Consider the following 25,874-nt stretch of genomic DNA (forward strand, 5'->3'; position numbering starts at 1 on the left):
GCTTTCATTGAACGGCTTTGGTAGAGGGCAGGGTAATGGGCTACTCACTAAACAGGGTACTCACTAAATGGCAAAAAAACTCCAGCAGTTGGTTTAAGAAACTAACCCGAATGGTCCATTTTACAGTACTTGTTTTGGTTACCTTTAAAACATGTCTTTATTTAATTTATTTGGTGTTCTTATACCACAATCAAGGTCTACTATTGTTTTTAATGTATTTTTCTTCGCTGTGTGAATTTCTTCATAAAAAGCACAAACACGCTCTTCAGAAGGCGGGGGGGGGGGGTGAAGACCAGAGGAAAAACATTGCCATGTATACAACTCTGAATTAACGCAACTTTGAATCAACACAACACTGAATTAACACAACTTTGAATGAACACAACTCTGAATTAACACAACCCTAAATTAATACAACTCTAAATGAATACAAATCTGAATTAATGATCAGCGCTCTTCCACTTCAATTAGTCCACTATTTGCAGGACTGGCTAATTGTAAATGAGTTCCAGTGTGGATACTGGACAATTATTGTATGCTAACATCATTACCCTTGCACAAGACAAGTCCCACAGAGGTTGTCTGGGACTGTGACATAAACAGGACTTTTTTCATGTAATCTGAGTTCATGCATATGTTAACCTCTGTGAAAGTTGATGGTTTCCCAGAGAATGCAATGAAAGGGGATACCTTTAGGTTACTGGCCCAACACTCTTAACTGCTAGGCTACCTGTGGGAGAGGTGCTATATGACGTCAGTGCAGTAGGTTGCCTCCTTTTCATGCAGTTCATTGTTTCCCATTCTGACCTCTGTTTCATAATGCGTCATCAACCCCCATGACAGGACCATGTCAGAATGGCCACTTTTAGTGTTGTTGATATCCTGCCTCACAGTAACGTTAACATTCAGTACTACGCTACTGTGATATAGTACAAACAAGTGCATGGAATGGTTTTTTATATTTTCTATTATATTTTGTGCTTGTACTGTGGGGGTTTATATGCACAATAGGAGTGTTGAAATTCTTGGCTTTTTATTTTGGCTTTACAGTATTTGATGATCTTGCGATGGTGGCCTCGGCAATGTTGTAAAATCTATTGTATTGCAGAGACGTTTGAAACTATGATACAAAACCAAACCCTTTTTCACCCAGTGTTATCCTTTTGAAATAGGTTTATTGAGATAATACTGACACTTTTACTCAATGTTGGTCACCAGGCTTCTAAAAACAGATAGTAAAACAGTTAGTAAAACAGTTGGAGCTCAGCTTATGTCATTTTCATTGGTTTGGTGAAACCATCCTACTGGGCACACACTGGTTAAATCAACATTGTTTACACGTCCAATCAATGAAATGACGTTTAACGGACATGGAATTGATGTTGAGTTGAAGTCTGTGCCCAGTGGGATGTTGTCTGTTAATTCAAAACACTGAAACGTAGAGGTTAGAACTGTTTTTTCTGCTGTGCATCTCCTTTGATGTCTCAAGTTCTCAAAAACACTTCATATTTTTTTTCCAAATCAAAAACTTTAAAAAGAAGAGACATCTGCTTCATAAAGCTAAAAAGGAATGGAAATGCGTATGATCTAAAATCCATCTCGAACACAGACACATTGTTTTGGAGTCACTGAGCTCTCAGTGACAAAAAGAGGAAAGAGATTTGAAAATGTCACGTCACATGTTTCGAATTAAGGTTTATCTCGCTTGTGTAATCCACAGTATGTCTTTTTAATTCATAAATACCTTGCAGGTTGGATCTCCTACTGTAGTAGTCCGTTGGAGGAAAAAACACAAACAGGGATTTGGTGGGTGATACAATAACGGCTAGGAATTGGATGTAATCAGTAGTCTGGATAGGTGGTTCTATGTTATTTCCAGGTCAAGTCTCTGCTCTGCATCCGTTCAGTAGAATTTCAGGAGTTTTCCATGTTCCCTTACTGGTCTCTGGTTCCTTCCCAAAATCATTCAATACATAGTTCTCACATCCAAGAAGACCCAGTGGTTTCTGTCAAGGAAGAAATGACTGATGACACCAAGTCTTCAGGTCCAGGACAGACAGCACTATCGCGTGACCTGTAAACAGGGGAGATAGCAGGGTGTTAGTTCATATTAATGGATACCACAGATTAAACTAGGATTTGCAACTATTTATGACACAGGCAGTGTGTAAAAACCTCAGTCAGTCTGACCTGGCTGCGGGGCTACAAAACCAGAAGAAGATTTAGTGATTAATTACACAACATAGATAGAGCGTTGTTTATTCCAAAAGATCCATCTCAAAGTAAGACCCACACCTCACTGCCTGTTTCTGTGTAAATCTATATTCTATATCTGTCATACTGTGTAGATCTATCTGTCAAATGGGCTGCATACACCAGGCTGAGTCTGAATCCCCAGCTGCTATGGCCATCACTCACCTGTCCTAGGATGTCAGAGTCAAATACATTGTACTGTAGTATTAGGAATTAGAACTCTATTGCTATGCATTCCAATTAGACTAGTTTGGATTCCTGCTTCACCAAAATGGTTGCCATCATCAGTACATTCTGGAACTATGAAGGTCTATGACATCAGCCCCTGCTTGGTGGTACAGTACGTATGGTACAGCATATGTCATTTCAAAACATACTGCACATGATCCATTTTGACACCCTATTAAGCCAATTATTTCACTGAACATTAATCCAAAGGGCCTTCAAAAAGTAGCAGGTTGACGTTTATTGTCATGAGTCTTGCCCAAGAGGCAGAACTAAGCGGTTTCCTCTAGATGGCCCAGCTGCAAAGTCAACATTGGCTATAGGCCTATTGTAAAACAATATATTCTTGTTCTTCATTTAAGGCTAGGGTTAGCCATTAGAGTTAGCATTGTGGTTAAGGTTAGTGTTAAGGTTTAAAATCAGATTTGATGACTACCCTGCAGAGCTACCTCCAATAAATGACAACCTGTGAATATTAATCCAAAGGACCTTTACAAAGTACAGTATGACGTGCCATATTTGCTGTTAACATGGTCATACTAACAGTGCTGTTTTCCAGTACGCAAAAAATTCCTCCCGCTTGCTATTTTCCGCTTTCTATAAACTATAATTTCCTACTGCCAGTGGGCGAGGGGAGTTTGCCATTCAAAACGTGATTTGCATCTCTGGTGGGTAGCCTCCACTCATACAGTAGGTCCGCTATAAGCCCTTGGCAGGCCACTTTTGCATCTCTGGCGTTTATCCCCCACTCAGAGGACAGTTATAAGCCCTAGGCAAGCCATCTAGACATGAGTTAATTTGAAAGACAATGGCAAGGAATTTCTCTAACCTCAAATTGGGCCTGTCACCTTCCAGCTAATCACAGACAGCCAGAGGCTGCAAGTTGTTTCTGTTGTTTCTATAAATACCTTACATTTGTTGTGATTTTAATATGATTCGATTTTTTGGCCAATTTAAAAACACAATACAACCACATGTGGCCAAACTGCATCTAAAATCATAGAAGATGACTCAAAGTGATACACCTAATCATTTACAGTTCAAGTAGATTCATGATATCATGATCATGACCAAAAATAGCCTACATTTTTGCCATTGATTTAATATACTATTCTGTATTTGAAGCAATACAAACGGTTCCTCTTTAAACCTTCTCACACACTTGAAGAAAAGTGTTGATCTCTACGTACAATATTGGTTGTGGCACATCTTAAACACCACAGAAGAAGCCGAAAAGCCTTCACCAGGAAGTTATCCTTGTTACCTTGCTTCATTGAGTTTTCAGACCTGTCTTGATGCCTTGATAGTAGCCATTAGCTAGCTTTCATAAAATAAAAAAAACACTGGAATTAAAGATCGGTTGAATTGTTTGTATTTATCACCACTGAATGTTTTGTGTGAGGAAAACGGCAAGTGAATGGCAGGAGAACGGCTGCCGCTTTACAAAGCGGCATATCGGGGGTGAATGAAGAAGATGGGCAAAAAAGCCGTCTCACGTCTCGAACACTCTGGAGGGACGCCGGCCTCCTGCGTGCTCAATGCTAACTGGGTAGTTTTCCTCTCTTTACTGTTAACATGGTCATAGTAACAGTTCTGTTAGTTGTCCTCTCTTTGCTGTTAACAAGGTCATAGTAACAGTCCCCTTTAAGTACAACATGCTAACATATTTAGTGTGAAGAAGTATAAGTGGGTCTCGTTATCACACACATTCATAGGTGTTCCTATTTGTGTATTGGCACATATTAGTGTCATTCAATTAGTGAGTGGCGGAGGCTCCATGGTCTTGGCCTGAAAAGCAGCGCAGAGCGTAGGGCTCGGGGTCAGGCGACAGGATGTGTCAGTACTCCAGTGCACACTGTTCCAAGATATGCCTTAATCCAAATCAAATCAAATGTTATTGGTCACATGCACATGTTTAGCAGATGTTATTACGGGTGTAGCGAAATGCTTGTGTTTCTAGCTCCAACCATGTTGCAATGTCTAACAAGTAATAACTAACAATTTCACAACGCATACCTAATACACACACATCAAAGTAATGGAATGGTATTAAGAATATGTAAATATATGGATGAGCAATGTCAGAGCGGCACAGACTGAGAGTCTGATGAGTCTCACTTTCTAACAGACATCACACACCAACATCTAACATCTAAAAATACATTAGGCTGTAGTTTTCTGTTCACGGGTGCTGGAAAAGGGGAACATAAGTCAGTGAGACTCATCAGGAAGCTGGGATAAAAGACCACATTTGACTGGTCAGGCTCAAACTAAGCCCTGATTCAAAGCTTCATGGACAAACAAACAAAAAACAAACACAAACAAACAATTGCCTACCCCTGATAAACAACATGATGTTGTTATTTCAATGTTGTTCTTTGCTTGTCACCAATAGGGATTGAATGACACAGTAGGTTTGACATAATAATATATAATAATAATATAATAATAATAATAATATATGCCATTTAGCAGACGCTTTTATCCAAAGCGACTTACAATCATGTGTGCATACATTCTACGTATGGGTGGTCCCGGGAATCGAACCCACTACTCTGGCGTTACAAGCGCCATGCTCTACCAACTGAGCTACAGAAGGACCACACATAGTATCTGCACTAGCATTGAAGGCTCAACCATGTAACATCATGTGTGTCTAGTTTAGTTTAGTTTAGTTTTATTTTATTTTTACAGGGACAGTGCACATTAATCAACGTTTCAGTAAAAGTGCCGGTTTTAGCCAGCCGGCTAATTTTCAACCGCAGTCCCTGGGCAGGTTATTAAAAACAATTACAATATAGACAATAGCACCATAGACATAGCAACATAGCAACATAGGACAAGCAAGACATAGCATACAGACAGAGCAACATAGAACAAAAAGCAGCAAGACAAAATTCATAAAAGCAACAAAGTGTTTCCATACCTCACAAGCTACAGACAACATGGAAAGCGGCAACACACAGCTAGGGACCATGTTCACAAATCTGATTGACCTTTAGCCATGTCTTCAAGCATTTTGTGAAAGTGTGATATGTGGTGCAGTTATGTGTGTCTGATGGCAGTGTATTCCAGACATGGGAAGCTCTCACAGAGAATGCAGATTTACTAAAGGTGCTTTTCCTTAGGGGAACTATACAGTCACCTCTCATGGCAGACCTTGTGGATCTGCTGCCATATGTCTGGGTTTTCTGTTTAACAAAAATATTGAGTGGAGGGGGAGCCAGGCCATTAAGGATCTTGAATACAAGACATGCGTCGGTGTATTGCACAAGATTTTCCCAACTCAAGAGCTCATGTTTTCTAAGGATGTGACAATGATGATGGCTATTGGGCTTCCTATCAAGCACTTTGAGAGCCTGTTTGTAGACAGACTGAATAGGTTTTAATGTTGTACAGCAAGCTTGGGCCCAACTAGTCAAGCAGTATGTTAAGTGGGGGAGTATCATAGATTTGAAGTACAGTTTTGCTACCTCTGTAGTCAAACAATTTCGTATAAATCGGAAATTAGCTAGATTGAATTTAGTTATTTGAATTACCTTTTTCACATGCTTTTTAAAGAGAGGTTGGAATCAAGTATGATCCCAAGGTACTTAAAATCGGATACCACCTGGAGCTTCTCCCCTGACACATAGACATCTGGCTCAGTAGCATCTGTTGCCCTCTTTGTGAAGAACATGCAAACAGTTTTTTTCACATTGAGATGCAAACACGAGTCACAGAGCCACTTTGTAACCTGGACCATTACAGTAGTGAGTTCTTGTGCAGCTTGTTGTTTGCTCTTTGCATGCACATATATCACTGTATCATCTGCATACATTTGAACTTCAGACCCAGTACATACAGAAGGCAGATCATTAATGTACAGGCTGAACAGGAGGGGCCCCAGTATTGACCCTTGGGGCACGCCCACATCATAGCTACGAGTGGGCGACAGCTCATTGCTCACTCTGACACACTGAGTTCTGCCTTCAAGGTATGATTTCATCCATCTCAAGGCATCAGGGGAAAAGTTGAACTTGGACAATTTTGTGATGAGAATCTCATGGTTAACAGTATCAAAAGCCTTCCTTAGGTCCAGAAACACAGCCCCAACAGCACCCCCTTTGTCCATCTTGGACTTCACATTTTCCAGAAGAAAGCAGTTGGCCGTTTCTGTGGAGTGTTTCGCTCTGAAGCCAAACTGCATGGAGTGTAATGTGAAGGGGCTGTTGTTGAGGTGGGCAATCAGTTGTTCTGCTACACACTTTTCAACAACCTTTGACACCACAGGTAGTATACTAATGGGCCTGTAGTTACTCACGTCAGCAGGGTCGCCTGATTTAAAGATGGCCGTTATTATGGCCGACTTCCATACCCTTGGAAACACACCGAGACCAATAGATGTGTTGGTGACCTTAGTAATGGGGCCAATGAGTGACTCTTTGTAGTTTTTAAGACAGGTAGAGTCCATCCCAAACACATCTTTGGCTTTAGAGTTCTTTAGTGAGCTAATCACCTTGTTCACATTTGACTCAGAAACCTACCAAGGCTTACAATGAGTAAGAACGTCCATCACAGTGGATGTACAATACAGAAAATCAACATGGGTCCCAAGCATCCTTCTTCATTATCTTAGTCCAAACTAGGGGTGTGAACAGTTTAAACATTACAATATTTAAACGAGGTTGGTATGCTTAACGTTAAGAAAAATCCCTAAACGAGAAAACAATTAAAATCACAGTGCTGTTATCACAAAACATTATTTTCCATGTTATAGCCTAACCAGACTATATGTCTATAAAGGCCTGGGGAAAGTTGTGTAATTTAAATTGAACCAGAGAGGAGGAGGAAAACTTTAGGCTACTTTGGTGAATATGTGAGGCATGCAAGACAAGACATTACAAGATGCAGATTAGATTAGCAAGATATATCCACATGGTTCTGCCTGCCCCTCCTCTCTCTCCCTCCAGCTGGCCTGCCTGCCTGCTCTTTCTCTTAGTTAATGACACAGGTGTGTATTCAGTATTCGGTTGGATGCATGCAGAATATCCTAGTTTAGACAATTCATGGGACTGATGTCTCCGTAGTACAGAAGTATCTTCGGGCCAGTCTTGCGAGCACAGAGTAGGCTCCTCTTTGTTTCTGAATGGGTGAGGATGTTTTTCACTCATAATATGAAATTACAGTAGGCTACCGGTATAGCCTGTATCGATTACCCTATAATATAATGGTAGGTGTCCCCTTGAAAGCGCCTCGGCTACTGCGTGTATGCTTGGCTGTTAAAGGCTCTGCATGATCAATCTGAAATCTGCAGTGGCCGTACATAGCATTTACTGTGATGCGGCCTCCGCAGAAGTCAGAGCAGAGCAGAGCTGTTGTGTCGAAAGTTGTCAAGGAAGTGAGTTTGTGTTTATACAGGACCTCTCGTCCCAACCTACCGTCAACCAATCAAGTCAATGCAGAGCTATACAGAGCCCTCCACATTGTTAAAACATTTGGGAGAAGCACAGCTATGCAGTATGGAGCTCGATTTGGCCTCCGCAAGCTCTGTGATTGTGTCAAACCCTCCGGGATTGTGTCAAACCCTCCGAGATTGTGTCAAACCCTCCGTAAGGACCCTCCTGATCGCATTTCCAGAACAAGCATCCCAGCTAGCAATGAGAAATCAGCCCAGAAGTGGCCCGCTTCCCGGGAGACGGAACTACAAATACAGCCCTTTGTAGGCATGTTATTTTGCAATCTTACCCAGCTTCTCATCACAGACATCCAACTAATTCTCTCTTACATCATAACACTTGTCCTGTGAAATTGCTCTGTGACGCTTGTTATGTGTGATGTGTGTTGATTGATATGATGTGAAAGCAGATATGAGGGCATGACGGGTGACATTACCGGAAGGATTCTAACCCCTGGTCTGGTCTTGCCTGGCCAGTGTGAGGCTCTGTGTCTGCTCTTTGACACGGGGAGAATGGAGAGCTGCTAAGGTCGTTCGAGAGATGCCCTGGGGGCTTTGTGGAGGTGATTTGTTATTGTGAATCTGTCGTGATGTGAAGTGACACCGTCATTTGTTATCAGCCATAAATAGGACTTGGATCAATATGGAGAGATGGTGAGCCACTGATAGTCTATTGATAGTTTTTTGATTTATAGGTGGACTCTATTTATTACAAAATAATGTATTACCAATTTAACATCGTAAAAACACACATTAGCACATATAGAAAACAAATCATTGAATGAATACTACGACCCACACACACTTCTTATTCTGAAAACGAGGTACGTATCTATCTTTTTAGGAGCATGTAGATTTTTACAGAACCCCCAAAAAGTTTTATTAGACCACTGAACAAAAACCTACTGCTTAAAAACAAACTTCTCATTTAGAAAAGAGCCTATGTGGCATCGATATGATGCTACAAAGAGTAAATTTTTGTATGTCAATCAACAATATTTTTTTAATGACAATGTACAGGAGACTAAATCAAACAAACTGAAATAAAACCTACTTCCCAAATCAAACAAACTGAGCTTCTGTCTAGCCCTACTGTAATGTAGCATTCACCTGCACACCAGGCTGCCTGCCTGCATCTCTGCCTGCCTGCCTCGCTGCCTGCCTGCCTGCCTGCCTGCCTGCCTGCCTGTCTGTCTGTCCTGCCTGCCTGCCTGCCTGTCTGTCTGTCTGTCTGTCTGTCTGTCTGTCTGTCTGTCTGTCTCTCTGCCTGCCTGTCTGTCTGTCTGTCTGTCTGTCTGTCTGTCTGTCTGTCTGTCTGCCTGCCTGTCTGTCTGTCTGTCTGTCTGTCTGTCTGTCTGTCTGTCTGTCTGTCTGTCTGTCTGTCTGTCTCTGCTGTCTGCCTGCCTCTCTGCCTGCCTGCCTGCCTGCCTGCCTGTCTGTCTGTCTGTCTGTCTGTCTGTCTGTCTGTCTGTCTGTCTGTCTGTCTGTCTGTCTGTCTGTCTGTCTGTCTGTCTGTCTGTCCATCCGTCCTTCTGTCTGTCTGTCTGTCTGTGTGAGAGAGAGGGGGTATACATTATTAACCTGGCTAAAATAAAATAAAAAGTCTGCCTCGCCCAGGCCCTCCACACAATGAATAATGGAGAAGGTAGCTCAAGTACAGGCGTTTGGTGAGTCAAACACCAGGCCGTGATAGATGGCTCTGGGCCCACTGTGTCACACACCCCCTTCCTCCCTCACCCCCAACCCCACCCCAAACACAGACACACATAACCTCTGGAATCACCCTGAACATCCACCTCCACGGCTCAGTTTTTCTTCCGAGGCTGTTTGTTTGTTTCTTTGTTGTTTTTTGCCTGTTTTATTTCCTTGCTGACGTTTGAAGTTACATCCAAGACTACTCAGATTTTTTCAAAAGCAGGCCCCGACCCAAGCCTGTTCTCTTATCCCATTGCCAAATGCAAGTGGGTCAGATGGAAGCGCAAGAGTTCTCTGTATACCGATAGGCAGGCAGGCAGGCAGGCAGGCAGGCAGGCAGGCAGGCAGGCAGGCTGGCAGGCAGGCTGGCAGGCTGGCAGGCTGGCAGGCTGGCAGGCAGGCTGGCAGAGATGTTTAAAGGCCCAATGCAGCCGTTTCTAATAATTTCTGGGTAAAAAATTGGTGCCTTACTATAAAATAATTCCATTAAAATCTCAAGGAAGAATTTTGCAAGGACTGTCTGGATCTGAGTGGGAAGGGGAAAACTGAAAACTAGCTGTTATTGGCAGAGATGTTTGGAACTCTCTTTTTTATTGGTCTATTAACCAATTTACAGCATGGTGATGTCACCATGGAAATCAGAAACTCCAGCCCATGCAAACCTGCTGATTAGAAGGTGCTTAAGGTGATTAGATTGTATTTCCAACCAGCAACTATCATACATTAACACAGATAAAATGTTTTCAGAATTGTACAGTGTTAGTTTCAACAGATGTTGTATAATATGATATAAAACACAGAAAAAATGAATGTTGACTGCACTGGGCCTTTAAGGATAATGTTGGCTTTCCTAGGTGGGCATATTTTCAGCCGATGTAGGAGCTGGGATATACAGTCATTTGAACCATAGACTTGCATTTTCTATTTCAAGGTGATTATTTTTCATATTTATCACCAGAGCCTGCTGTCAAACTGTCATATGTACTTCAGAATTACACTTTTCATATGGGAAAAAAAAAAATGGGTGAATATAATATTGATTTATTTTACCTTTATCTGAATGGGAGTCACCATTGAGACAAATGTCTCTTTTACAAGGGAGCCCTGCATATACACAATTGACAAAATAAAGTAAAATGCAATTGTCACATCTGATCCTCCCCTCCTGCGTTCGATGTCTCCAGTTTACGAACCACCGACCCTGGCTACCCATCATTACGCACACCTGCGCCTCATCAGTTACACCTGGACTCTACCACCTTCCTGATTACTCCCCGTATTATAGCACTCTGTTGTTATTTCCCATCAGCCGTTATAGACTGTTCCTATGTCCCGGCGCTACTCCTGTTTTTGTATTGTTTATTGTTCGTGCTCTATTAAACTCTCCAAATGCACCTGACTCCCAGCGTCTATGTTACAGAATACCATCTCAGTATTATGGAAGCAGCAGTTGATCAAGGCTTCTCCTAGATGGTCAGCGAACAGGGAAACCTACTTCGCCAACACCACAACCAGCTGGCTCAAATGGGAATGGCTATGGAAGAGGTCCTCTTCGCTCTGCAGCGTCTCAACGTTATCCAAGGGGCATCACCTCCCTCGGGCGGAGGATCATCAAATCAATTCTTATTTGTCACATGCGCCGAATACAACACCGTGAAACGCTTACTTACAAGCCCTTAACCAACAATGCAGCTCAAGTAATAGAGTTAAGAAAATATGCCCTAAATAAACTAAAGTAAAAAATAATAAAAAAGTAACACAATAACGAGGCTATATACAGGGGGTACCAGTACCGAGTCAATGTGCAGGGGTACAGGTTAATCAAGTTCATTTGTACATGTATGCAGGGGTAAAGTGACTATGCATAGTCACTTCACCCCTAGAGAAAACAGTCTATGACTTGGGTGACAGGAGTCTTTGACAATTTTTTGGTCTTTCCTCTGACACCGCCTGGTATAGGGGTCCTGGATGGCAGGAAGCTTGGCCCCAGTGATGTACTGGACCGTACGCATTACACTCTGTAGTGGCTTATGGTCAGATGCCGAGCAGTTATCATATCAGGCGGTGATGCAACCGGTCAGGATACTCTTGATGGTGCAGCTGTAGAACTTTTTGAGGATCTGGGGACCCAAGCCAAATAATTTCAGCCTCCTGAGGGGGAAAGGTGTTGTTGTGCCCTCTTCACGACTGTCTTGGTGTGTTTGGACCATGATAGTTTGTTGGTGGACACCAAGGAACTTGAAACTCTCGACCAGCTCCTGTCACGTTCTGACCTTAGTTCCTTTTTTTATGTCTCTTTTTTTGGTTTGGTCAGGGTGTGAGTTGGGGTGGGCATTCTATGTTTTTGTTCTATGTTTTGTATTTCTGTGTTTGGCCTGGGTTGGTTCCCAATCAGAGACAGCTGCCTGTTTTCCCACTTTGGGTTGTGGGTAGTTGTTTTCCGTTTCAGTGTTTGCACCATACGGGAACTGTTTCGGTTTTCATTTATTCTCTTGTTATTTTGTATTTAGTGTTCAGTTAATTGAAGGAAATATGAACACGTACCACGCTGCGCTTTGGTCTACTCCTTCTTCCGAGGATGAACATCGTTACAGCTCCACTACAGCCCTGTCTAAGTTAATGGTGGCCTGTTCGGCCTGCTTTTTCCTGTAGTCCGCGATCAGCTCCTTTGTCTTGCTCACATTGAGGGAGAGGTTGTTGTCCTGGCACCACACTGTCTGGTCTCTGACCTCCTTCCTATAGGCTGTCTCATCATTGTTGGTGATCAGGCCTACCACTGTGGTGTCGTCAGCAAACTTAATGATGGTGTTGGAGTCGTGTTTGGCCATGCAGTTGTGGGTGAACAGGGAGTAAAGGAGGGGACTAAGGACACACCCCTGAGGGTCACCAGTGTTGACGATTCAGCGTGGCAGATGAGTTGTTGCCTACCCTTACCACCTCGGAGCAGCCCGTCAGGAAATCTAGGATCCAATTGTAGAGGGAGGTGTTTAGTCCCAGGGTCCTTAGCTTAGTGATGAGCTATGTGAGAACAGTGAGCTGTAGTCAATGAACAGCATTCTCACATACAGTGGGGCAAAATGCATTAAAAAAATCCAGAAAATTACATTGTAGGATTTTTTATTAATTTATTTGCAAATTATGGTGGAAAATAAGTATTTGGTCAATAACAAAAGTTTATCTCAATACTTTGTTATATACCCTTTGTTGGTAATGACAGAGGTCAAACGTTTTCTGTAAGTCCGCACAAGGTTTTCACACACTGTTGCTGGTATGTTGGCCCATTCCTCCATGCAGATCTCCTCTAGAGCAGTGATGTTTTGGGGCTGTTGCTGGGCAACACGGACTTTCAACTCCCTCCAAAGATTTTCTATGGGGTTGAGATCTGGAGACTGGCTAGGCCACTACAGGACCTTGAAATCTTCTTACGAAGCCAACCCTTCGTTGCCCGGGTGGTGTGTTTGGGATCATTGTCATGCTGAAAGACCCAGCCACGTTTCATCTTCAATGCCCTTGCTGATGGAAGGAGGTTTTCACTCAAAATCTCACGATACATGGCCACATTCATTCTTTCCTTTACACGGATCAGTCGTCCTTGTCCCATTGCAGAAAAACAGCCCAAAAGCATGATGTTTCCACCCCCATGCTTCACAGTAGGTATGGTGTTCTTTGGATGCAACTCAGCATTCTTTGTCCTCCAAACACGACAAGTTGAGTTTATACCAAAAAGTTGTATTTTGGTTTCATCTGACCATATGACATTCTCCCAATTTTCTTCTGGATCATCCAAATGCTCTCTAGCAAACTTCAGACGGGCCTGGACATGTACTGGCTTAAGCAGGGGGACACGTCTGGCAGGATTTGCAGGATTTGAGTCCCTGGCGGCGTAGTGTGTTACTAATTGTAGGCTTTGTTACTTTGGTCCCAGCTCTCTGTAGGTCATTCACTAGGTCCCCCCGTGTGGTTCTGGGATTTTTGCTCACTGTTCTTGTGATCATTTTGACCCCACGGGGTGAGATCTTGCGTGGAGATCGAGGGAGATTATCAGTGATCTTGTATGTCTTCCATTTCCTAATAATTGCTCCCACAGTTGATTTCTTCAAACCAAGCTGCTTACCTATTGCAGATTCAGTCTTCCCAGCCTGGTGCAGGTCTACAATTTTGTTTCTGGTGTCCTTTGATAGATCTTTGGTCTTGGCCATAGTGGAGTTTGGAATGTGACTGTTTGAGGTTGTGGACAGGTGTCTTTTATACTGATAACAAGTTCAAACAGGTGCCATTAATACAGGTAACGAGTGGAGGAAAGAGGAGCCTCTTAAAGAAGAAGTTACAGGTCTGTGAGCCAGAAAACTTGCTTGTTTGTAGGTGACCAAATACACCATAATTTGCAAATAAATTCATAAAAAATCCTGCAATGAGATTTTCTGGATTTTTTTTTCGCATTTTGTCTGTCATAGTTGAAGTGTACCTATGATGAAAATTACAGGCCTCTCTCATCTCTTTAAGTGGGAGAACTTGCACAATTGGTGGCCGACTAAATACTTTTTTGCCCCACCGTAGGTGTTTTTTATTGTCCAGATGGGAAAGGGCAGTGTGTAGTGTGATTGAGATTAAGTCATCTGTGGATTTGTTGGGGCGGTATGCTAATTGGAGTGGGTCTAAGGTTTCCGGAATGACGGTATTGATGTTAGCCAGGCCCAGCCTTTCGAAGCACTTAGGCAGGTTTAGGCAGGTTACCTAGACATTCTTAGCAAAGGGACGAGGTTGAAAATGTCAGTGAAGATACTTGCTAGTTGGTCCTCGCATGCTATGAGTACACGCCCTGGTATTCCTTCTGGCCCTGCAGCCTTCTGAATGTTGACCTGTTTAAAGGTCTTGCTCATATTGGCTACGGAGAGCGTGACCACACAATCGTCCAGAACAGCTGGTGCTCTCATGAAAGCTTCAGTGTTGCTTGCCTCGAAGCTAGCATACACGGAATTACATTCAAATTCAGTTTTTTGCAATTCCTGACATTTAATCCTAGTTAAAATTCCCTGTCTTAGATCAGTTAGGATCACCACTTTATTTTAAGAATGTGAAATGTCAGAATAATACGCTCAATTCGTATTTGGTAGCATTGCCTTTTAAAATTGTTGAACTTTGGTCAAACGTTTCAGGTAGCCTTCCACAAGATTCCCACAATAAGTTGGGTGAATTTTGGCCCATTCCTCCTCACAAAGCTGGTGTAACCGAGTCAGGTTTGTAGGCCTCCTTGCTCGCAAATGCTTTTTCAGTTCTGCCCACAAATTCTCTATGGGATTTAGGTCAGGGCTTTGTGATGGCCACTCCAATACCTTGACTTTGTTGTCCTTAAGCCATTTTTCCACAACTTTGGAAGTATGCTTGGGGTCATTGTCCATTTGGAAGAACCATTTGTGACCAAGCTTTAACTTCCTAACTGATGTCTTGAGATGTTGCTTCAATATATCCACATAGTTTTCTTTCCTTATTATGCCATTATTTTGTGAAGTGCACCAGTCCCTCCTGCAGTAAAACACCCCTACAACATGATGCTGCCACAACCGTGCTTCACGGTTGGAATGGTGTTCTTCGGCTTGCAAGCCTCCCACTTTTTCTCCAAACGTAACAATGGTCATTATGGGCAAACAGTTGTATTTTTGTTTCATCAGACCAGAGGACACTTCTCCAAAAAGTACGATCTTTGTCCCCATGTGCAGTTGCAAACCGTAGTCTGGCTTTTTATGGCGGTTGTGGAGCAGGTTGTGGCTTCTTCCTTCCTTGCCTTTGATGTTATGTCGATATAGGACTCGTTTTACTGTGGATATACACTGCTCAAAAAAATAAAGGGAACACTAAAATGACACATCCTAGATCTGAATGAATGAATGAAATATTCTTATTAAATACTTTTTTCTTTACATAGTTGAATGTGCTGACAACAAAATCACCCAAAAATGATCAATGGAAATCAAATTTATCAAGCCATGGAGGTCTGGATTTGGAGTCACACTCACAATTAAAGTGGAAAACCACACTACAGACTGATCCAACTTTGATGTAATGTTCTTAAAACAAGTCAAAATTAGGCTCAGTAGTGTGTGTGGCCTCCACGTGCCTGTATCACCTCCCTACAATGCCTGGGCATGCTCCTGATGAGGTGGCGGATGGTCTCCTGAGGGATCTCCTCCCAGACCTGGACTAAAGCATCCGCAAACTCCTGGACAGTCTGTGGTGCGTTGGTGGATGGAGCGAGACATGTTGTCCCAGATGTGTTCAATTGCATTCAGGTCTGGGGAACGGGCGGGCCAGTCCATAGCATCAATGCCTTCCTCTTGCAGGAACTGCTGACACACTCCAGCCATATGAGGTCTAGCATTGTCTTGCATTAGGAGGAACCCAGGGCCAACCGCACCAGCATATGGTCTCACAAGGGGTCTGAGGATCTCATCTCGGTACCTAATGGCAGTCAGGCTACCTCTGGCGAGCACATGGAGGGCTGTGCGGTCCCTCAAAGAAATGCCACCCCACACCATGACTGACCCACCGCCAAACCGGTCATACTGGAGGATGTTGCAGGCAGCAGAACGTTCTCCACGGTGTCTCCAGACTCTGTCACGTCTGTCACGTGCTCAGTGTGAACCTGCTTTCATCCGTGAAGAGCACAGGGCGCCAGTGGCAAATTTGCCAATCTTGGTGTTCTCTGGCAAATGCCAAACATCCTTCACGGTGTTGGGCTGTAAGCACAACCCCCACCTGTGGACGTCGGGCCCTCATACAACCTTCATGGAGTCTGTTTCTGACCGTTTGAGCAGACACATGCACATTTGTGGCCTGCTGGAGGTCATTTTGCAGGGCTCTGGCAGTGCTCCTCCTTGCACAAAGGCGGAGGTAGTGGTCCTGCTGCTGGGTTGTTGCCCTCCTACGGCCTCCTCCACGTCTCCTGATGTACTGGCATGTCTCCTGGTAGTGCCTCCATGTTCTGGACACTACGCTGATAGACACAGCAAAATGTATTGCCACAGCTCGCATTGATGTTCCATCCAGGATGAGCTGCACTACCTGAGCCACTTGTGTGGATTGTAGACTCCGTCTCATGCTACCACTAGAATGAAAGCACCGCCAGCATTCAAAAGTGACCAAAACATCAGCCAGGAAGCATAGGAACTGAGAAGTGGTCTGTGGTACCACCTGCAGAACCACTCCTTTATTGGGGGTGTCTTGCAAATTGCCTATAATTTCCACCTGTTGTCTATTCCATTTGCACAACAGCATGTGAAATTTATTGTCAATCAGTGTTGGTTCCTAAGTGGACAGTTTGATTTCACAGAAGTGTGATTGACTCTGAGTTACATTGTGTTGTTTAAGTGTTCCCTTTATTTTATTGAGTAGTGTAGATACTTTTGTACCTGTTTCCTCCAGCATCTTCACAAGGTACTTTGCTGTTGTTCTGGGATTGAAGTACATTCATATCTAGGATACAGAATGCGTCTCCTTCCTGAGCGGTATGACGGCTGCGTGGTCCCATGGTGTTTATACTTGCTTTGTTTGTACAGATGAGCGTTGTACCTTCAGGCATTTGGAAATTGCTGGATGAACCAGACTTGTAGAGGTCTATAATTGTTTTTCTGAAGTCTCTTGAGCAAAGAGGCACTGAGTTTGAAAGTAGGCCTTTTAATACATCCACAGGTACAACTCCAATTGACTCAACCTATGTCAATTGGCCTATCAGAAGCTTCTAAAGCCAGGACATCATTTTCTGGAATTTTCCAAGCTGTTTACAGGCACAGTCAATTTAGTGTATGTAAACTTCTGACCCACTGCAATTGTGATACCGTGAATTATCAGTGAAATAATCTGTATGTAAACAATTGTTGGAAAAATTACTTGTGTCATGCACAAAGCAGATGTCCTAACCGACTCGCCAAAACTATCGTTTGTTAACAAGAAATTTGTGGAGTGGTTGAAAAACAAGTTTTAATGACTCCAACCTAAGTGTATGCAAACTTCCGACTTCAACTGTAGCTCCTCTGGTAGGTTCGCGTCACTGGGCAGCTCGCGGGTGGGGTTCCCTTTGTAAGTCCATAATAGTTTGCAAGCTCTGCCATATCCGACGAGCGTCAGAGCTGGTGTAGTAGGATTAAAACTTAGTCCTGTATTGACGCCATGGCTTCTGATTGGGATATGTACGTACGGTCACTGTAGGGATGACGTCGTCGATTCACTTATTGATGAAGCCGGTGACTGAGGTGGTACAGTGATGTGTCCTGTAAAAGTTGCAGCGTACTGCAGCACAGCTTGTGTGGTGTCGCAGAATTCTATGGCATGTTATTTAAGTGCCAACCACTGGTACCATTAATGCTAGTTAGTGCTAGTTTGGCCACCAGAGGGTATCACTGAGAAGCATTTGATAGCCTTCAATAGTGTCTGTACTAGAGAATTTAAAACCTTTTTTGTAAGAACATAGTATATGGGACTGATTTTAAGAAATGTGTAACGGCGTTCTTCGTTTGTAGAAAGAGAGTCGGACCGAAATGCAGCGTGGTGGTTACTCATGACTTTAATGAAAAAAGCGACACATGAAATAACTATACAAATACAAAACAACAAACGGAACGAGAAACCTAATTACAGCCTATCTGGTGAAACTACACAGAGACAGGAACAATCACCCACGAAATACACAGTGAAACCCCGGCTACCTAAATACGGTTCCCAATCAGAGACAACGAGAATCACCTGACTCTGATTGAGAACCGCCTCAGGCAGCCAAGCCTATACAACACCCCTACTCAGCCGCAATCCCAAATACTACAAACCCCAATACGAAAATACAATATATAAACCCATGTCACACCCTGGCCTGACCAAATATATGACGAAAACACAAAATACAATGACCAAGGCATGACAAAATGTTTAATACATTTTATTAATATTATGTTGTTTCTATTTAAAAAATGAAAACACCTCTGGGTTTCAGGTAGGATGGAATGGAAAATATGGCACTGTCCAACATGATGGTCGAGAGTAGGCTACAGTACTTGGTTATTTAGCTGAAGAATCCCCATGTCGTGCGGGCACGCGGGAGACCGGGGTTCAATTCCCCGACAGGGAGGAAGGAATAGTCTGTCCATGTAAATAGGAATCTGACTTGCCTAGTTAAATAAAGGTTACACTAAGAGCATAACATTTCTAATTGTAGTCTAACCAATACCCAAACGGAGATTCAGTGAAAATAAAAATCTCATTGATTAATCAAGACCAGTCCACATGCTTGTCTCAGAGCAGCGCAAAATGGTGCTAAAATAGTTGTAGGCTATTGCTTCAAATCCTATTGCTTCTAACATCAATATGCTCTTTAAATAAATAAGACCTACACCACTTTTAACATCACACTACTCAACATTAGTGAGACTCATGTCGCCTATGGTAGGCCTACAGTATATCGAAAAATATGATGTGACTCTCCACCAACAATTACATAAAGAGGATTGGAGGATTCTAAATTAAAACCAAAAGCTGCCTCATGGCTGTTGGCCTTCACGGGTATCGAACCTGCATCTGTAGCAACGCATTTTGCTCTGCGGGAGACCCCATCCACAAAGTATCAAAATGCAGAGAGGTGTTGCTAATCAGGCTTCAAGTGTTTGAAAACCTGTTTTCAAAATGCCACCAGCTGTCCAGCACTACTTTAAATAAAAACACAGCATCTTGTTTACATTCTTTATTATAACCACAATGTCACAAATAATTGTACAGCCAACCTAACTTAGATATATATTTGACGATAGAAATCAAATCAAATCAAATGTATTTGTCACATACACATGGTTAGCAGATGTTAATGTGAGTGTAGCGAAATTGCAGTAATAACCAACGAGTAATCTAACCTTACAATTCCAAAACTACTACCTTATACACAGAAGTATTAAGGGATAAAGAATATGTACATAAAGATATATGAATTAGTGATGGTACAGAACGGCATAGGCAAGATGCAGTAGATGGTATCGAGTACAGTATATACATATGAGATGAGCAATGTAGGGTATGTAAACATATAAAAGTGGCATAGTTTAAAGTGGCTAATGATACATGTATTACATAAAGATGCAGTAGATGATATAGGGTACAGTATATACATATACATATGAGATGAGTAATGTATGGTATGTAAACATTATATTAAGTAACATTGTTTAAAGTGGCTAGTGATATATTTTACATAAATTTCCATTAATTCCCATTATTAAAGTGGCTGGAGTTGAGTCAGTGTGTTGGCAGCAGCCACTCAATGTTAGTGGTGGCTGATAACAGTCTGATGGCCTTGAGATAGAAGCTGTTTTTCAGTCTCTTGGTCCCAGCTTTGATGCACCTGTACTGACCTTGCCTTCTGGATGATAGCGGGGTGAACAGGCAGTGGCTCGGGTGGTTGTTGTCCTTGATGATCTTTATGGCCTTCCTGTGACATCGGGGTGGTGTAGGTGTCTTGGAGGGCAGGAAGTTTGCCCCAGGTGATGCGTTGTGCAGACCTCACTACCCTTACGGTTGAGGGCGGAGCAGTTGCCGTACCAGGCGGTGATACAGCCCGACAGGATGCTCTCAATTGTGCATCTGTAGAAGTTTGTGAGTGCTTTTGGTGACAAGCCAAATTTCTTCAGCCTCCTGAGGTTGAAGAGGCGCTGCTGCGCCTTCTTCACGATGCTGTCTGTGTGAGTGGACCAATTCAGTTTGTCCATGATGTGTACGCCGAGGAACTTAAAACGTACTACCCTCTCCACTACTGTCCTATCGATGTCGATAGGGGGGTGCTCCCTCTGCTGTTTCCTGAAGTCCACAATCATCTACTTTGTTTTGTTGACGTTGAGTGTGAGGTTATTTTCCTGACACCACACTCCGAGGGCCCTCACCTCCTCCCTGTAAGCCATCTCGTCGTTGTTGGTAATCAAGCCTACCACTGTTGTGTCGTCCTAAAAACTTGATGATTGAGTTGGAGGCGTGCATGGCCACGCAGTCATGGGTGAACAGGGAGTACAGGAGAGGGCTCAGAACGCAACCTTGTGGGGCCCCAGTGTTCAGGATCAGCGGGGTTGAGGTGTTGTTACCTACCCTCACCACCTGGGGGTGGCTCGTCAGGAAGTCCAGTACGCAGTTGCACAGGGCGGGGTCAAGACCCCAGGGTCTCGAGCTTGATGATGAGTTTGGAGGGTACTATGGTGTTAAATGCTGAGCTGTAGTCGATGAACAGCATTCTCACATAGGTATTCCTCTTGTCCAGATGGGTTAGGGCAGTGTGCAGTGTGGTTGAGATTGCATCGTCTGTGGACCTATTTGGGCGGTAAGCAAATTGGAGTGGGTCTAGGGTGTCAGGTAGGGTGGAGGAGATGTGGTCCTTGACTAGTCTCTCAAAGCACTTCATGATGACGGAAGTGAGTGCTACGGGGCGGGGCGGTAGTCGTTTAGCTCAGTTACCGTAGCTTTCTTGGGAACAGGGACAATGGTGGCCCTCTTGAAGCATGTGGGAACAGCAGACTGGGATAAGGATTGATTGAATATGTCCGTAAACACACCAGCCAGCTGGCCTGTGCATGCTCTGAGGACGCTCTGAGGACGCATGCTCTGGAGAGCCGTCTGGGCCTGCAGCCTTGCGAGTGTTAACACGTTTAAATGTTTTCCTCGCGTCTGCTGCAGTGAAGGAGAGTCTACAGGTTCTGGTTGCGGGCCGTGTCAGTGGCACTGTATTGTCCTCAAAGCGGGCAAAAAAGTTATTTAGTCTGCCTGGGAGCAAGACATCCTGGTCCGTGATGGGGCTGGTTTTCTTTTTGTAATCCGTGATTGACTGTAGACCCTGCCACATACCTCTTGTGTCTGAGCCGTTGAATTCTGACTCTACTTTGTCGCTATACTGACGCTTAGCTTGTTTTATTGCCTTTCGAAGGGAATAGCTACACTGTTTGTATTCACCGGTCACCTTTCCCTGGTTAAAAGCAGTGGTTCGCGCTTTCAGTTTCATGCGAATGCTGCCATCAATCCACGGTTTCTGGTTTGGGAAAGTTTTAATCGTTGCTATGGGAACGACATCATCAATGCACTTTCTAATGAACTCGCTCACCGAATCAGGGTATTCGTCAATGTTGTTGTTGGACGCAATGCGGAACATATCCCAGTCTACGTGACCGAAGCAGTCTTGGAGCGTGGAATCAGATTGGTCGGACCAGCGTTGAACCTGAGCGCGGGAGCTTCTTGTTTCTGTTTGTAGGCAGGGAGCAACAAAATGGAGTCATGGTCAGCTTTTCTGAAAGGAGGGCGGGAGAGGGCTTTATATGCATCGCGGAAGTTAGAATAGCAATGATCCAAGGATTTACCAGCCCAGGTTGCGGAATCGATATGCTGATACAATTTGGGGAGTCTTGTTTTCAGATTAGCCTTGTTAAAATCCCCAGCTACAATGAATGCAGCCTCAGGATATGTGGTTTCCAGTTTGCAAAGAGTCAAATAAAGCTTGTTCAGGGCAATCGATGTGTCTGCTTGGGGGGGAATATATACGGCTGTGATTATAATCGAAGATAATTCCCTTGGTAGATAATGCACACAAATGACGACATTTGATTGTGAGGAATTCTAAGTCAGGTGAACAGAAGGACTTGAGTTCCTGTATGTTGTTGTGGTCACACCACGTCTCGTTAATCATAAGGCATACGCCCCCGCCCCTCTTCTTACCAAAAAGATGTTTGTTTCTGTTGGCACGATACGTGAAGAAACCAGCTGGCTGCACCGATTCCTTTAGCGTCTCTCGAGTGAGCCATGTTGCTGTGAAGCAAAGAACATTACAGTCTCTGATGTCCCTCTGGAATGCTACCCTTGCTCGGATTTCATCGACCTTGTTGTCAAGAGACTGGACATTGGCGAGTAGTATGCTAGGGAGTGGTGCGCGATGTGCCCGTCTCCGGAGCCTGACCAGAAGACCGCTATGTTTCCCTCTTTTACGACATCTTTGTTTTGGGTCGCAGGCTGGGATCCATTCCGTTGTCCTGGGTGGAAGGCCGAACACAGGATCCGCTTCGGGAAAGTCATATTCCTGGTTGTACTGATGAAGAGTTGACATTGCTCTTATATTCAGTAGTTCTTCCCGACTGTATGTAATGAAACCTAAGATTACCTGGGGTACCAATGTAAGAAATAACACGTAAAAAAACAAAAAACTGCATAGTTTCCTAGGAACGCGAAGCGAGGCGGCCATCTCCTAATTCAGTGATATTTATTCCCATAGTAATTCGTTATGGATCCAATAACTAAATACACTTTGGCATTTTGAAAGATTATTTGTATAATTATTTTATAATTATTTTATTAACGAAAGCATAAAGATGCCATTGTTGGTTACATTGTTTTAGATTAAACGTGCAGACTGGTACTAAAAACAGTGGGAACGATCCCCTAGTCAGCGCCATTATTAGTGCAATGCCCCTTAAAGTGTTGTTATGTGCTACCCAGTGTGGTGGGGTGGGGATCCACCATTCGGGAGCCATGACCAATATGACCAAAATACACTACCGTTCAAAAGTTTGGGGTCACTTAGAAATGTCCTTGTTTTTGAAAGAAAGCTCATTTTTGTCCATTAAAATAACATCAAATTGATCAGAAATACAGTGTAGACATTGCTAATGTTCTAAATGACTATTGTAGCTGGAATGGAATTCTAATTCTATTCTAATGGAATATCTACATAGGCGTACAGAGGCCCATTATCAGCAACCATCACTCCTGTGTTAGCTAATCCAAGTTTATAATTTTAAAAGGCTAATTGATCATTAGAAAACCCTTTTGCAATTATGTTAGCACAGCTGAAAACTGTTGTTCTGATTAAAGAAGAAATCAAACTGGCCTTCATTAGACTAGTTGAGTATCTGGAGCATCAGCATTTGTGGGTTTGATTACAGGCTCAACATGGCCAGAAACATAAAACTTTCTATTGTCTATTCTCGTTCTTAGAAATTAAGGCTATTCCATGCGAGAAATTGCCAAGAAACGGAAGATCTCGTACAACACTGTGTACTACTCCCTTCACAGAACAGCACAAACTGGCCCTAACCAGAATAGAAAGAGGAGTGGGAGGCCCCAGTGCACAACTGAGCAAGAGGACAGGTATGTCAGTTTGAGAAACAGATGCCTCACAAGTCCTCAACTGTCAGTTTCATTAACCCTTCAGTTGTCTCAAGGGTCAAAAAATGACCCGCCACTATGTTTAACAGCAGCGAAATCCCCCCTAAATTATATATTTTCAACTTGAAATTGTATGACTTTTCCTAGAGTGACCCCAACATTTGAAAAAGTGAAACATTTGTTCACATTTCCATGAAAGCTGTACACCACCAGGGTACAAAGATTGTCTTAGGGTCATTTTTGACCCTGCAGTCATAAAATAATTTACACACCACATAAACCAAAGACACACACACATGCACACAATGATCAATTGAGATTGTGTGTGCTACTGATTGAACTCAGACAAAACTAAAACTTATTTGTGCAGCATCTCCCCTCCACGACCCCACACAGGATTCAAGTTCACAGACAATAAAAACAACTTCAGACAAATAAACAACATTTCAGGCAAAATAAACAAAAGGGTTTTCTAATGATCAGCTTTTTAAAATGATAAACGTGGATTAGCTAACACAACGTGCCATTGGAACACAGGAGAATATTTGCTGATAAGGGCCTCTGTACGCCTATGTAGATATTCCTTTAAAAAATCTACCGTTTCCATCTTACAATAGTCATTTACAACATTAACAATGTCTACACTGTATTTCTGATCAATTTTATGTTATTTTAATGGACAAAAAATGTGCTTTTCTTTAAAAAACAAGGACGTTTCTAAGTGACCCCAAGTCAATAAACAGATCACTGACCATTTTGAATCCCACAGTATCTTCTCCTCTGTGCAATCCGGTTTCCGAGCTGGTCACGGGTCCACCTCAGCCATGCTCAAGGTAGTAAACAATACCAGAACCACTATCGATAAAAGACAGTACTGTGCAGCCGTCTTCATCGACCTGGCCAAGGCTTTCGACTCTGTCAATCACCGCATTCTTATCGGCAGACTCAACAGCCTTGGTTTCTCAAATGACTGCCTCGCCTGGTTCACCAACTACTTCGCAGAGTTCAGTGATTCAAGGGCCTGGAGGGCCTGTTGTCCGAACTTCTGGCAGTTTCTATGGGGGTACCACAGGGTTCAATTCTCGGTCTGACTCTTTTCTCTGTATATATCAACGATGTCACTCTTGCTGTGGGTGATTCCCTGATCCAGACGATACCATTCTGTATACATCTGGCCCTTCTTTGGACACTGTGTTAACAAACCTCCAAACGAGCTTCAATGCCATACAACACTCCTTCCGTGGCCTCAAACTGCTCTTAAATGCTAGTAAAACTAAATGCATGCTTTTCAACCGTTCGCTGCCCGCACCCACCACATCACTACTCTGGACGGTTCCGAATGAGAATATGTGGACAACTACAAATAACTAGGTGTCTGGCTAGACTGTAAACTCTCCTTCCAGACTCATATTAAACATCTCCAATCCAAAATTACATCTAGAATTGGCTTCCTATTTTGCAACAAAGCCTCCTTCACTCACGCCGCAAAACATACCCTCGTAAAACTGACTATCCTACCGATCCTCAACTTCGGCAATGTAATCTATAAAATAGCCTCCGACACTCTACTCAGCAAATTGGATGCAGACTATCACAGTGCCATCCGTTTTGACACCAAAGCCCCATACACCACCCACCAATGCGACCTGTATGCTCTCGTCGGCTGGCCCTCGCTACATATTCGTCGCCAGACCCTCTGGCTCTAGGTCATCTATAAGTCTATACTAGGTAAAGCTCTGCCTTATCTCAGCTCACTGGTCACGATATAAACACCCACCCGTAGCGCTCCTGCAGGTATATTTCACTGGTCATCCCCAAAGCCAACACCTAATTTGGCCACCTTTCCTTCCAGTTCTCTGCTGCCAATGTCTGGAACGAACTGCAAAAATCGCTGAAGCTGGAGACTAATATTTCCCACACTAACTTTTAACATCAGATATCTGAGCAGCTAACCGACTGCTGCAGCTGTAAATAGCCCATCCAATCTACCTACCTCATCCCGTATTGATTTTAAAGTACTTTTCTGCTCTTTTGCACACCAGTATATTTACTTGCACATCATCATCTGCACATCTATCACTCCAGTGTTAATTTGCTACTA

The 25,874-nt window shown here is 43.3% G+C and overlaps 1 protein-coding gene across 2 annotated transcripts in view; it reads right to left on the reverse strand.

The window, feature by feature from the left end:
- Positions 1–1,142: 1,142 nt before the first annotated feature.
- Positions 1,143–25,874, reverse strand: part of LOC127932128 (chemokine-like protein TAFA-2) — a 171,397-nt gene continuing 146,665 nt past the window's right edge. For both annotated transcript variants that reach the window (XM_052526534.1, XM_052526533.1), the window contains exon 5: positions 1,143–2,074. In XM_052526534.1, the coding sequence (XP_052382494.1) occupies positions 2,063–2,074 (12 nt within the window). In that variant the 3' untranslated portion in view covers positions 1,143–2,062. The remainder of the gene's footprint in view (positions 2,075–25,874) is intronic.

Source organism: Oncorhynchus keta, chromosome 10 (genome assembly GCF_023373465.1).
Source record: "Oncorhynchus keta strain PuntledgeMale-10-30-2019 chromosome 10, Oket_V2, whole genome shotgun sequence".
Taxonomy (NCBI): domain Eukaryota; kingdom Metazoa; phylum Chordata; class Actinopteri; order Salmoniformes; family Salmonidae; genus Oncorhynchus; species Oncorhynchus keta.